The 14,995-nt window shown below is 39.8% G+C and overlaps 1 protein-coding gene across 9 annotated transcripts in view; it reads left to right on the forward strand.

Annotated features, from left to right (window-relative positions):
• SLX4IP (SLX4 interacting protein) overlaps window positions 1-14,995 on the forward strand; it is a 101,769-nt gene that overhangs the window by 28,271 nt on the left and 58,503 nt on the right. For all 9 annotated transcript variants that reach the window (XR_010439701.1, XR_010439698.1, XR_010439697.1 and 6 more), the window contains 2 exons: window positions 5,653-5,742; window positions 8,730-8,853. Coding sequence is in view for 2 of the 9 variants with exons in the window: in XM_064709840.1 (XP_064565910.1) it covers window positions 5,653-5,742; window positions 8,730-8,853 (214 nt within the window). In the remaining 7 variants the exon portion in view is untranslated. The remainder of the gene's footprint in view (window positions 1-5,652; window positions 5,743-8,729; window positions 8,854-14,995) is intronic.

Below are 14,995 nucleotides of genomic sequence, written 5' to 3' on the forward strand. Positions count from 1 at the left end.
TGGGATCAGGCAGCACAGATTGACAACGTAAATTAAGCTTAATTCTCTCATGCAATTTAGGCCTTTTTCAACCTGATAGAGCAGTTCTCCAGGACCAGTTCAGATGTTTAGATTAAGTAATTACTGCTTAGCCTGGCTGTGGGTGATGAACTGGAGGCTCTGTTTGCACTGCAGCATTCTTACCTTGCTAGAAACATGCAGCTCCTTTCCCTCAGCAGGTATTGGGTTTTCTGAAGGAGTTGTCTTCATTAACTTATTTGAATCTGTGTATTTGGGTGGATTGCTCACTGTTATGTGCTTTAACAGCAGTGTGTTAGTTGTCAGTTTGAAAGTCTCCAGTATCACACACAGCTCCATCAGATCTGAAGTTCCTTAGTGTTTTTTATGTTTTCCTAAGGGTTGAATCACTCACAAGTATTTCTTGTTTTCTTTTCCCCGTCATTTCTGAAGTTTAATATCCTGTCCATCTGCATCTGTTAAGAGTCTAATGCTGCCTTGATGTTGCATCCTAGTCTCATGAGTTGTCAGGCCACATTTATGAGAGGATCGTTCTAAAGGCTTGTTCTCTGCTTACACCTCTTTGCTTGGCATGGAAACCTCTCAATGGGATATTAATGTGCCTATAGCTTATTGATTGAATTTTCAGATAACTGCTTCTTCTCTTCCACTAAAACACCAGAAAATTAAACACTCCTCCTTTCAGGAATTCCTCATACATAAACTATTCTTCTAAAAAAAGCAAGCCAACCGCTTGTGAGAGATTACTTAGATATAATTTGTATGCAGGTTGTAAAAGGGGAATTTCCTCCCTGCATTTTAGATTGTCCAATTCCTGCTGAATCTGTGTATAATTTAGTGCAGCTATCTTTGAGGATAGATCTTCTATTTAGAACCATTATAGCATTGCCCTTGATCTGCTGCTCCCTTTTTACTGTTGCAGTGACCCCATAGATCTTTGAAAGCAGGGAATTGAAAAGATATAGGTGATGTTAGCTGATGGCTATAATCCTTCTTTAATAAGAAGCATTTATTTGTTGAAACTGTTCTACAACTTCAGGATATAAATTTTTGACAAAGTACAAGCTTTGTACAATTTCCAGAACCAAGCAGCTCTTATCCAGAAAAAAGGTCAGAAGTGGAATATACCCCTTTTCCTCTCTGACATTTGCATCATATTACTTGAGCATTTTGAAGAGTGGACTTGTTACATGATTTCCTAGAGGGATTCTGCTTTTGGCTCCTTCTGGAGGCTTCTCTTCTCTCATCTGTTCTGCTCTGCTATTGTATCAGCTGTAATTGTCTGTAATTTCTGTAATTGTCAATTGCTCTTGTTAGGTGAGTTCCTGATTAACCTGGTGACAGCAAAACTATTCACTGGTGACCTGTTAGTGCCTAAATCCTCCTCCCTCTGAAACAGTTCGAGAAATATCTTGCTTTGAGCATTAACCAGGGAAACACTATTTTCATGCAACCTTCCTGCCTGGTGGGGAAAAAAAAAGGTAATATTTTTTCCCCCTTCTTCTCCCTCTGATTTGCCTTTTTTTTACCCTAGAAGTATGACACCACACCCCCTCCCCCAAAAAAATACAACAACAAAAAACCCCTTGAGATTCTCGAGAAAAATATGTGGAAAAGTCATACACATATCAAATTGTAACTTTATCTACTTAAAAGAATGAGAAATGTACAGTGTTAGCTGTCACCAAAATTCCTTTATCATCTCATAGCCATCAGCAGTGGTGGTGGCATAAATCCATATCCTAACTCCTGTATTTATACGGGTTGAGGCATTTAAGTGTTGGAACAGTGTCCCTGTGGTTTGAGAAACTGTGTATAACCTCAAATCTTGTAAATGAAAGTTAAATTAATGCTGTGTAATGACAAATATGTCTTTTGTGCTGTTTGCTCACTATGCTGCCTCTTGCTATTGCTGTGTAAGAGGAAAAAGTCAAAATATTGCAAATCCTTGGTGCTAATAGTATAAACAATAGGAAAACACTTAATTTTCTTTGGGATCACAAAGATAAAGGAGGAGAATAAACTTCTAATAAGCCTGGAAAATGTAAGTTTTTTTATAATACAGTTGGCACAGTATAGACCAATGATTAATTGGTCATAATTATACTCTATGTTGTAAATATTAGAACTCACTTGACTCAGTGCAGAACACTTAGTGATTTTCAGAAAGAATTTAGGATGGAAAATATTCAAATTTTCCTATTTATTTTAAGACAAGATATTTCGCATAAGCTTATGTGTGGTTTATTTTATTTTTTCCCCACAAAATCTCTTGGCCCTGCTTTTGCATTCTGGAGAGAGATGATATGTTCTATCAATTTTGTCACAGTGCCAGAAAGGGCTTCCAGTGACATTTTTGGAGTGGTCATTGGGATCAAGTCTATCTTTTTTTTTTTTTTAAACTGTAGATATCATCTAAGACTGGAGTAAATTTCTCTCTGTAACAACAGAGTAGCACAGTGCTCAGGGAAGAGGGAAGAGTAGAAATAAACAGTTCCTGTATGTTCATCATGGAGCAGCTTTGGAGTTTTGAGTGTGTGAGGGTTGCGGCCGAGCTCCTTCCTGCCCATGGCAAAGCGCAGCCAAACTCTGAGATGTTTCTGTTCAACTGAGCTCCAGTGAGTTCTGACCCTCCAGTCCGCATCCACCATCCCAGCAGTGGGGAGCCCTGAAATGTGTCTTGGGAGGCTGGCTCTGCACTCGGAGTGCTGGAACTGAGGACAAGCCTCACCGTGCTCATCCCCAGCATCCCAAGGACTCCCTGCTCATAAGGACTGCTTTGATGCTGCTCGTGTGATGCACTTTATAGAAACAGCAGCATCCATGTTGAAGCCCACTGATTGTAAAAATGGCTATAGCAATAAAAAGTATTGAGTTGGGTTTATTTACTCATTCTGGGTTTTGCAACAATAGTTCACCATCTAGCATGTGCTGCTTTCAAGGTTTCAGCAGGTTATGGGCAGATGACTTTGCTTGAATGACCACTTTGTGTTGGGTTTTGTTCTGTTTACGTTACATGTCTGGTTATATTTTCAATTTGTAGAGTCTATGAAGTGTTTGATGTATTTGTATAAACAATTTCATTTCTGAAAAGATGTTCTGAATTAAATGCCGATGCTGTACAACAATACACTAACAACATTCTGAGATCATTTAAAGCCCTTTGTTTAGTAACACAATGAATGTCATTAGACTGTTACAGTAAGAATGTGAACATTAAAAACAGCTTGTAAAAATGAAGAGTTTTTGAAACCTAGAATTATGGGGGATATCAACATGGAGCATCTGCTTCTGTCTTTAATTTTTGAGTGAAACATTTTCCTATTGATTCTTGACAAATGTGTTTCCCATCAAATCAGGCATTCAAGTTTCAGGTTTTACTATAACACCTCAAAAAATAATTTTCAGTGCAAATTTTGAGATGGATGTTGAAAGCGTGAAATTAAAAGTTGCCGTTCATTTTGTTTGCCTCTCAGTTGTGGTACTTAGGAGCCACGAGTTGCATCTTGCAGCTATGCTGACTGGAAACACTTAATTTCCACTAAAATAAAAGTGAGCATTTTCATGGAATTGCATGTCATCAGAATAAAAATAAAACCAGAAACTTCTGTAAGAGCATCAGATCTTCTAATATAAACTGTGTACATTTTTCCTCCACTTGCCTCTGTTCCCTGCCATTGTTTGTATTGGTATTTATTGTGTACTTGTCCTTTGCTGCTGGAGCAGCCCAGGTTGTATGGAGCTGCTCAGAGCTGTAGCCTGTGAAGGCACAGGAAGCAGAAATGCAGGGGAGCCTGCCTGGGAGCTGTCACTCAGATCAGTCCAGCACTCACCAAAAACAGGAGCTGGAGAGGCTCGGGAGGGGCTGCGCTCGTGTTCTGACTCCCCCTTCTCCTCTTCGCCTGTGCCAGTGGTGCTTCCCTGCGTCCTGTCCCAGAGCTGCTCTGACTGTGGGGCAAAGCTGTTGGCTTGTGGCTACTGAAATATTTCCAGCTGTGCTGTGTGCAAAGAAGAGTGCTCCAAAGCTCAGAGGGATAGAAAGCGTCCTTCCATTGGGAAACCTTGACTATTACAAAGATTCATGTGCTATTTATATCTGGTTTTTCTTTAAAGCACAACAAATGTTTGGTGTGTTTGTAAAATTTTCAAGATAATTTTAACTGTTCCATTGTATAGTTTTGAATGTGGTTCATTATTTTCTCTTTTTCCAATCGTTTCAAGATTGGCAACTGAGACAAACAGTGCCACTCAGAAGAAAATAATTACAAACATTGTCTCCTTGAAAAACAGGTCTATACTTTGTATCTGTATCTGTGTATAAAGTTTTGTAGTCAATAGAAAATGATACCAGTTAACATGGAGCATTTGATAATTTGAATTTTCTTGATGTATCAATTACTTGTTTGTTGTTATTAGTGCTGAACCATGAATAATTTACTGGCTTTCACTTTATAATCTGCAGCGTCTGCCAACTTTGAAGTTCAGTAGTCAATTTAAAGTTTGCTGAAGCTGACTAATGATTCACCAGAGATTTTTGTGAGATATTTTGTCATCCATTTAAAGCCTGGAAAAGTCTGCTGTGGCAGCCATCTGGCAATTCTTGGTTCTCTGGAGGAAAGAGAAGCCTTTTGATACAATAGATCAAAGCATTCTGCTCTTTCAGTGACTGATACCTATAAGTAACTTAGAAGTTTCTCAAAGTTATTTCACAATGCCTGTCTCGTTTGCCTAACTTTTGTATTGTAGCTACAATACAATATTGGCCATGAATTACATTTTAATTATATTTGAATCATTATTTAGAAACTTCTGTTTGCAGTTGATTTACAGATCCGAGTGTTTATTAACCAAGAGATTTTAAATTTAACGAATATGCTGTTATGATCAGTAAAATTAATGCTAAATCTTTTTGCTCTTAGTGCTAATGGTATAGGTAAGGGTACTCTCAGCAACTGTACTTGTGCTACAGCATAAGCCTGGATACAGGTGCACGTATCAAGGAGTTTCAGAAATAGCTGATGTGTCTTGGCATGTAGCTGTATCATCCTAATAACTGTAATAGGTGAGCCTGATTATTGAACCATTCGAAGTGCAGGTGACAGATGTGTTAAGTGCCAGATATCCACTGACAAGTCCTTCAGACTTGCTCTTCTTTACATTAGATTGCTTGGAGAAAGGAAAAGACTTCTAAGACTTCTAAGATGCTGAATTTTTAGATAATAAATTTCAAGCACCAACCAGATAATTAATGTGGTGCCAAATTTTCAGAAGTAGAACTATGTGAGTTTGGTGAAGGAATAGCTAATTTTTCGCACATTAAAATTTGCTTGAACTCAGATTTAAAAGAGGCATTTAGGTAGCAGAAGTAAATTCCACATACTTGTGCTTGTCATATGAACACTTCAGTGAGCTATCCAGGATAGGTCTGGTGCTCTTGTTCCTTGTTAAGTCCAAAAACAATGATAAATCCGTAATTCCATACTTCATAAACTTCCATGATTTAATGTTCTGCCTGCTGTAACTCTGAATCAGATACATGTGCTTACCTGATTATTTCCCTGTCTGCTCGACATGTGCTTCCTAGCAGCTACAGTTCAACATGTTTTTTCTTTTTTTTTTTTTTTTTTTTTCCAGTGTGGGAACTTTGCTGTCTTGGTGGATGTTCATATTTTGCCTCAAGGCTCCAGTAAAGACACCAGCTGGTTTTCAGATCATGAGAAAGAGGTACAACAAATATCAATTCTACTTCAAAAGTGTATGGCTGCAGGGAAAAAGTTGGATTGCCTTGAACTGTTCAGGATTTTTCAATGTTAGGAGAATATTGTTAGTTATACCTAACCATCAGCTGTTGCCATGGGACCCCTAAGTCAGCCATATGTGCTATTTGGGTCACCAATGACCACTTTAAATTTGCTTTTTAAATTTTAAACTCTGTGTGTGCACATTCATGCATGCATGTGTGCTGTGTGTATTCTTGTGACTTAACTTTTAATTTAAAAATGTTTCTCATGAATGCTTGTAAATTATCCTGAGTAATACAAACCAGATTGTGGCAGGTATCATTTTGATGGTGAAATATCTTCCTAATAATTTTTTCCTCATTCTGAGAATTGTAAATGATGTTGCATTTAGAGAGTGCAAGAAAACATAAATATGCAAGATAAACCATAGTAGAACTGTTGCCTTGTATGAAAAGAAACTTCCATTATTTTTAAGTGTCACGTGTATATCTTGATGAAATAGTGGGAAATCGGTGAGCAGCAAAAGTGCCTGCAGCTTTGATCAGGCTGCAGGGAATCACAGAGGAGCTTGTGCTGTGTCTGGCAGGAGCTGTCTCTCCTGTGTGGGAACGTGAGAAGCTCCCTGCGCCGCTGGAAGGGAGGGCAGGACGTGTTTGGGATGCCTGCGCACTTTCCCGCAAGTCTCCCTTACGGCACTTTCAGCAGATAGCTTCCCCAATAATGCCATCAGTAACTTGTCACTGCACAGCCCCAGACATCCCAGAGTCATACATTTCAATGGAACTGAAAGAAACAATGCCTTCGCATCCTGAGGGAGCAACAGCACAGTGTTTAGCAGCATGTGGTCCATCTGATTTGTGCTTTATTAAGCACAGGAATAAGAAAATAGGGAAAATCGCTCGGATTTCTTTTTTATGGCTAAATGAATGCTCATTACCTTTTCTGTTTTAAAACAAGTTTTGCTCTCCTGGTTATCTGAGTTTTAAACGTTTTCAAAATGTATTTTGTAAGACTGCCAAAACAAAAGAGATGAATTTCAGGAAATTAGCTCATGATTGATTTAATAAAGAGGCATGACAGGACAGCATTCGGTGCATTTCTATGACTGCATGTTTCGAGAGAAGTACAAAGGTTGCATATTTTCAGCAACTGAGAAGTGTGAGTCAAATAGCTTTGCAGTTCACTTCCTGAAAGTCCTGTGCAGAATCTCTGTGTAAGTGAGGGGAGAAAAGGTCCTAAAGAAAGATTAGTCCAATGTAATTTTGTGCGAGAGCTTTTACATGTTCATCCCCAGCGGTTTTCTGCATTTTTGTTGTTTCCAAACTCTGAAAAATGCTCGTGGTGGTGCGGCCCTCTCTGGGTGTCTGTGGGAAATGTGGATGCCTCTGTAACAAACAATTCCCGCTGATCCCTGCCTACCCTGGCTGGAAGTCATCAGCTTGAGCTCCGGGACCCTGGTGCTGCTGCCGCCTCGGAGCACGGGCTGTGGAGGGCAGGGTGGAGCTACCCCAGTGCCCAAAGCACGGCGCTGGAGCGAGGGAATCCAGGCGGGTGTCGGAATGGGCGCCGTGGCACACGGCTGTGGCCGGCTGCGTGGGGAGGGCTCCTGGCACTGCTGGGACTGCTGCAGCTTTCCCTCTTTCTGCCCTCCAATTCCCCTGCCCTTTCTTCCAGGCCCCTTTTCCCCTGGAATGGCCGAGTCACGGTTTTATCTTTGCTCTCTGAGGTCTGTATGGTTCTTTGTGGGGAGCCATTTAAATAACATTTCCATAAGGCTAACAAGTGAAATATGTTCCATGCAAATGAAGGAAGTGCAAGGTAATGTTTATTGCTGTGGAAGGAACCAAAGACACACCATGTTTCTGCTGCTTCTGAGACCTTCTCGTTGTAACTCCATGAAGGAATGTGTAATGGGAGCACTTTAATGAGTTAAACAGAAGGACAAGCAAATACAGAAATTTATAATTGTGCTCTACAAGCAGAAAGGAAAGTGGATTTCTTACTGTAAAGGGAAAGTACTGGTTGTAATTGACTAATGTATATGCCCTGCTTTCATTTAGATTTTTATTAAAAATTTGTTGTTCTGAGTACTTTCTACATTAATCAAAAGGAAATTTCAAGGCAAGATAGTTTAGATACTACTTACATAATTTTATCTATTACCCTAACACATTTTAGAAGTAAAATTATATTTTTGTGTGCCACAAAGTATCATTCCTGTGAGCACATAGTTATGAACAATGGAAAATGAGAATACTGAGGGAAAAGTCTCAGATGTGTGTGTGTGTATTAAGCTTAAAACTTATTCTGGTATCCAAGAGATGAATTTTTGGTTTTTACTCCAAGTGGGATTTTTTCTTCTGGTTAATTCTGGCAGAAGGTTTTGCTCTTCCTGAGTTATCTGTGGTTTTATTGTGCTTTGTTGAAGAAAGTATGAAAGATATGAACAGTTATGTTTAGGAGCAGAAAAATCTAAATTAATTAGAGCAATTAAGTTGCTGTGACCTAATTTGCTCAGTCTTATCCACTCCCCCGCCCCCCCAAAATTACTCAGAATTGGAGCAAAATATCTGTTGTTGTTTATAAGGATTCTTAAACACAAATAGTGTGGTGACAATTCCTGAGAGGATTTTTACTAAAATTTTGCTTCAATACCTAATGTTGTGATACATTTTTAACATGTATTTTTTCCTACTTTGCATGCATATGAAACTAATTTCTGGTTTTAAAAAGTTAGTATTGTAATATAATGTATTTCATCTGCCAAGTAAGAATTTCATAATCTACTTCCTCTTTTGTTCTTTAGAAAAATTGTTTGATTCCCTTCCTTGTTCCCATCCATTTCCTAATTCATGTGCTTCTCCTCAATGTTTTTCCTTTTAATGGGAGAGGGGGTAATTTTGTATTGGTTTCTGCCTGAGGGCATTTCTGTAAATTTAGATCGAACCAGGCCAGTGGTTTCTCTTTCAGGAGGTCTGCAGGCTGCTGGAAGAAGTTGTTGCGTCAAGGGTCCAACACTACTTGGAGGCACGTAAACAGCGTGGCCAGTGCAAGCCCACGGAACAGGGATCATCTGGGCCTTTGTTTCTGACTGGTAACAGAAATTATTTCACTTAGTGTGCCATAAAGTGCCGTGGAAAATGCTGGTTTTATATTTTCTGTGAGAAATTTGCCATCAGCAAGGCCTGAAATAGTTGATGTTTTGGAATGGAATTACTTCAGCTATGTTAGTGAAAAAATTAAGTGGATTTTAATTTTCTGTGTTGCTTAAAAATGAACATAATGCTGGTACTATTAGTCCAAGAGCCTATCATTAGAACTAAAAAAATTACTTATACAACCCTTGGTTCTGCAAGATTGGTTGAAGTCTTGCTGGTTAGTTAAATCTCTTTTCCACTCACCCATTTAGTGTAGAATTTTTAAATACAGAAATAATATCTTCTCCTTTTACTTTTGGCAGTCTGTTCAGTCTTAAAAAGCTGGTGTGATGTGATAAGTGACATTTGTCATTTCACCAGTGCTACTGGCAGCAGTGCCCATGACCTTGGGAGTGCAGAGATTAAGAGCCTTCACCTATTTGGAACTCACTTTTTGTGTGTGTGAGGATGATGAGGCCAGCAGGTGCCATTTCAGTACCCCCTCATTTTAAACTAAAGATCATGATCAGTGCAGCTTGGGCCTTACTGCTAGATCAGCTTTGGGGCTGAATGGATGCCAGTTCCTGTTTAACACCATTTCATTGTTAGCATAATGTGGGGTTTGCAGTTGATAGGCTCATCTGTTGGTCTTATATCATACAGCAATTTATCTTTAAATAGTTCTTAGGCAAAAAATTACTGGTGTTAGTTACTAGCCTGGAGCAGTTATAAACGTGTCTCAGAAGAGCAGGGCTGCAGCAGTAAAGCTCTGTGCTGGCCATGCTTTGTCACATCTCCTTCAATGCAGGAGAGATCTCTGCTGGAGAATGGCTTCTGCAGTGCATGGCATTACATACTCGCATTATAGCATCACTAGGCTCGTAAATTTTACAATTCAACATGTAGTGGATGAACAGTTCCAATTGGGAACAAGTTCTTTGCCTCTTAAAATGCTTTCCATTGTTGAACAAGGTGTATTCCTATAGAATGCTGATTGGTGGTTGCAGCTTTGCATGCTGTTGTCAATAATAATGATAAAACACAAGTTATATACTGTATGATTGGCTTCATATTGCAACATTTTAGGCATATATGGGAGCCAGGTTCTTCTGGCATGACAGGGGCTTTTTCCCACCCCTCAGGAACACAATACCTCATATGCAAGAGGTGCTTCAGGCCACTGAAGGATTTCCAAACCCTTTTCTTCCTTGCAAGTTGAAACTACATTTTATCCCTTTAAAATATCATTATTGTTTGTCAAGCACATGAACTTTCAGACTCTGGTACTTTTCTGATTGTGAGTGAGCATTGCAGATGGTGGGATCTGAATTTCTAAGATCTGTTGAGGTTTTTATGTGTTTTCTTTTATGAAGGGATGTTTTTTATTATTTATTTTTTGAAGTTTCCTGCCGTAGTAAAAAGTAAGTTTTGAAAAAAATGATGATTTTATAAGGTAAAACTGCCAGACATAATGGTTGTTTTTTATATATGTGGGTAGATGCAACATTAATTTAAGTGTGTTTGTTAGAATTTAGGGTCTTCTATTTTCTTTCACATCATGAGCTTTTCAGTAAAAATACTGATGTGCTGTCCCAGGGTTGGGAGCTGTTCTTCTGCTTGACTCTTCCCCTTGTTTCCTGAAAATTAAAAACTTAGGGAAATGCATTTGAGAAGGTCATCAGTAATATCAGTGACAGTGTTAGATTAAACGATATTTACTTTGGATGAGGCAGAATGACTGTTCCATCAGTTTTCTGCAGTTAATCTCACCGTCATTAATTAACAATAAAGAACTAAAGGAAGAAAACAGGCTGTGATAACGAACACTCATGTTCAGCTTCACTTCCAAAGCCAACTCTTTCTTTTTCTCTCAGCCTGCTTTGCTCAAGGCTGTAATTTGTAAGAAAGGAGTGCTTTGTTCAAGCCCAAGAATCAAGTTTCTTCAAGTTCCCTTGGAGTCTGTTCTTACCTGGGAAGGAATAACAGAGTAGGTGGGTGTTCAGTGGGGCAAGGGGCCCTGCCTGTAAGGACTGCCCGGGGGGCTGCAGCAGTGCCTCTGGTGCTGTGCCTGCTCCTGGGAGCCCAGCAGGGCTCTGCCTGCGGCCTGCAGGGAGGAGGCTCTGCGTTGTCACACAGCTGAGGTGCACACTGCAGCACAGAGGTGGCTCTGTGTTGGCAGTGCCACCCAGGGCAGTGCTCCACGGGGGTGCTGCTGGGAAAAGGCTGCGGCTGCAGCTCCCATTGCCTCTGGAGCTCTGGAGGAGTTTCTGAGCTCTTCAAGCTCTGTGTGGTTTCTGCTGCTCCCAGTGATTCAAGTGTGCCTGGAGTTGCACTGCTGTGAGCCCCCTGCTCCTGTAAAGAGGTGTGTATCTATAGAGGGATCCTGCACATGGTTATTAACTGCTCGCTTACTCTTTCCAGTGTCCCACGTCAGCATTCCACCCCTGCCTGCAGATGCATCTTTTCAAGTCAATTTTAACTATTTGCTGTTCACACTGAAGGATGTATTCAACACTTCTTGAAAAGAGACTTATTAGACCTGTACTAATAAGATTTTAGACTACCTTTAATGGCAAGGCATGATGCATTAGGTTTCATTTCAGAACTAGAGGCCAAGCTACCTTAAGACTTGTTAAGTCCTCTACTTCCTCGCTACTATAACATTTTTGAAGAGAAAATTTTCACCTATCACAGCTTCTTTTTAGTATTAACATTATATTATGTTTAATATTAGTATTACTTGACACTACCTTTCAATTTTTGTAACACTTAATGTAAATATCCATGCGAGTTACTTGTTAATTTACATTTCATTTTCATTTGAGTTACACCCACACTGCAGTGTGTGGTGGGTCGCATACCAGCTCATTAGGAAATCTGTGGGTGTTACACACAGGAGAAGAAAGAAAGAAGGAAAGAATGGAAAATGAGAGAAAGTAGCCAAGACAAGCAAGTTCTTCCTATTCTTCCTTCTGTCTGAACAATTTCCACACCCTTCCCAAATGGCCAGTACAAACAATTTGCCAAAGAAAGCTTTAATTTAGTATTTGGACATAGGCTTCAGTATAAATTCTCTGATTCTTATGTTTAATTAATGTCCAAATGTGTTTGACTTTGGTTTATTTTATTTTTTTTAAAGAGAAATTTAAAATGGGGTGGATTTTCAAAGGTGAATTTTGCCTGCACGCAATCTGCATGGCCAAAATCATGCAAAAGGGCATCAGCCAGGTATGGCTTGTGATTGCATTATCTGAAGGTTCACATTCCACAGAAAGTGTCTGGTTTTGATCAAAAGCAGTGAGAATTAGGAGGAGACTACAGAGGTCTGAGTAGAGGAATTAAATACAGGAGAAATGGCAAAGGGAGAACTGAAAACAATAAGGAAGAAGGTGAGGTTTACATGGGCACAGAGGAAACAATAAGGAGAAGTGAAAAAAAATGTGGCTGATGAAAATGTCAGTGTTAGAAATGGAAGGAAGGAAGAAGGTATATTGTAAACTGACCTTCTTCCCCCTCTTGAGGGAGGAAAAAGTTAACTATGTTTTTCCTACAAGTAATATTCAGACCTACTCTCATTCCTTCCCTAGCATCCTTGCTGTTTTTCTTGGCTTGAGGGTGGGACATTTTTGCTCTGATTTCAGATCTTTTTATTGTACAGTCTCTTCTACAGTGAAAATAATTAGAGAGCATGCTGTCACATGGCACAGTGAGCTCCCAGCTTGATTTTATCTGCTTTCCCTGGGACTCTGTGTACTTTTTTATATATTTTTAACTTTCTTCTCTCATGAAATGGGGCTTGCTGTGATCATGTTTCCTGAGTCCATCTTTTGACCCAGTTGCTTTTTACAAATGTGACTGTACTTTATTAACAGGTAGACATCTCAGACTTGAAATTCTCAGACATTAAGTTGTGACAAGCTTACTAAAATGAGAAACTGGAAGAGGGACAATAGCTGTTATGAGTAGTTCAGCCTTACAAAGATCTGGAGTCAAAGTTCATGTCTTATTTAGTATAAAGAAAAACGCATAAGATGCAATTTCATAAGAAAATACATTTCTCTTGCTTATGAAACAATTTTTTTGGCTCCTGCAAGCACACAAAAAATATACAATAAATCATGATGGCAAATATTCCAAACTCTTTTGGCCTTGCATTTTAATTTGAACATTATGATGTTTTTAAGGGAAACACCCTTTTCAGACTGCCCCAGTTTGCTTTAGGAGTGTTCACTATTGCTGTAGGACATGAATTGTGGGAAATGCTCATAGGGTATGTCCCACGTTGTAATCCTGTAACAGCAAAACTGATTTATTCCCACTCTCCCAGCTGTTAACTCACACTCCTCTGCTGTGAAACTGTTTGGTTGGGTCTGAATTAAAATCTTTTCACTGGCCCTTGCTTGAACAGCAGCTTTACAGCATTTCGATGGGTGCTGCCATAGGGGTCTGGGGAGGAGTCTTTGCTATGAACTTTGAGATTTGGAGTTGCACATTGTAATATCTGTCTCTCAAAAGAATTACATTGCAGCTTCTCTGCAATGGACTCATTTATGATTTGTGGCCAAGTCCTGCAGATCTGTGTGAACTTTAAACTTACATTCATCTGTCTGTGACAACAGAGCTCCCTGAAGTATGCAGTAACTTATGCAATAACTTATGAAAAATGTTTTGATTAGTATCTTGTACCTAATATTTCCTGGTTTTGCTTTAGATTACTCCCTCACCCCCACCCCCCATTTTTTACAGCTAGATAATGGGGAATAAGGGTATCTGCTTTTCACTAAAGCATTCTTCTTCTAGAAGGTCAAAGTTATATATCTGAACTCTTGTTTTTTGTCATTTTGTCCTTTCCTCAGGGTAATGGGCATTTGACAAGAACTAAAGAAATGTCCATACTCACACGCTCTTTGAGTGTTTTCTTTTTTTGTGATTTTTTTTTCCTATCTTACCTTAGATTGTAGTAAAATTGGGAAAAATGCCAAGAAGGGCAACAGAGATGATTGAGGATGGGGAAATGCAATACAGGGAACAGTTACATGTGCCTGGACTCTTCAGCCTGGAAAATATATCAATTATGGGGAATACAACCAAAATTTATGAAATAATTTCTTGTCTCATTCCCTTCCAGTTTGAGAGCAAGGGCGTATCAAATGAATGGAAATGCTGTGGTAGTTAGGAGGGCTGGGGAGCTCTTTGCCAAAGGATAACAGATATGATAAAGGCTTGCACTGCATCCACAGCAACATGGGAGGGTGTTGCAGGGAGGGGATGGAATCTCCTGTGGTGCACTGAAGGCCTGAGCTCAGAGGCCTTGGAGCCTGGCAGGGTGTCAGGGAGGTGACCACGTGCACTTGGCCCCTGTGTTTTAGGGTCCCCTTGTAGGTGTTTGGCTGCAGTGGCCTTTGCTCTCCCCTGCGTGGCCTTCCTCGCCATTGTGCCCCTCTGCAGCTGAGCCCCACCCAGGCAGAGGCTGGAGGAGCGCCTGGACTCGGGCCTGTGCCTTTGGAAGGCTCTCCTGGGGTGACACTGAGACTGGCAGAGGCCTCAGCAGGGCCTGGCCCTGCTTCACGGGGGATATTTGCAGCCGCAGCACCAGCTGGCTTCAATGTGTTCTCCATATTTTGCTTCTTCCCCGGTGGCAGCTCCTCATGAAATGTCACACTTATTTAAAGATGTCCTTAATAAAGTGGTTTGTATCGGTAGTATTGGATTGAAAAAAGCAACAGGACACTTGTTTAATTCGGTGTATTCTTGTGAAAAAGAAGAATTTGGTGTTGGTTTTGAAAACAGTCTTGATCTCTAGCCTTAAAATACTCTCTGCCTTAATGCATTGTATCACTTTCTCTTGCTTTCATCTCATTTCCATTTGTCTCTTCTTCCCATATGATTTTTTTCATTTTATGAGAAGAAAAAATAGTATGAAAATAAGTCCTAGTTATGTGTGTGTGCAAAAAAAAAAAAAAACATGCACAAACAATTACTCTCTTACATATCTATATGAGCTATAAAGGTCTTCATCATCCAAATATTTCTGCAGAGGGATTTTGCTGCTAGGACTACAGTTTATGCAATGACACAGATATTTATGCAAATTTAAAG

Source organism: Zonotrichia leucophrys, chromosome 3 (genome assembly GCF_028769735.1).
Source record: "Zonotrichia leucophrys gambelii isolate GWCS_2022_RI chromosome 3, RI_Zleu_2.0, whole genome shotgun sequence".
Lineage (NCBI taxonomy): Eukaryota > Metazoa > Chordata > Aves > Passeriformes > Passerellidae > Zonotrichia > Zonotrichia leucophrys.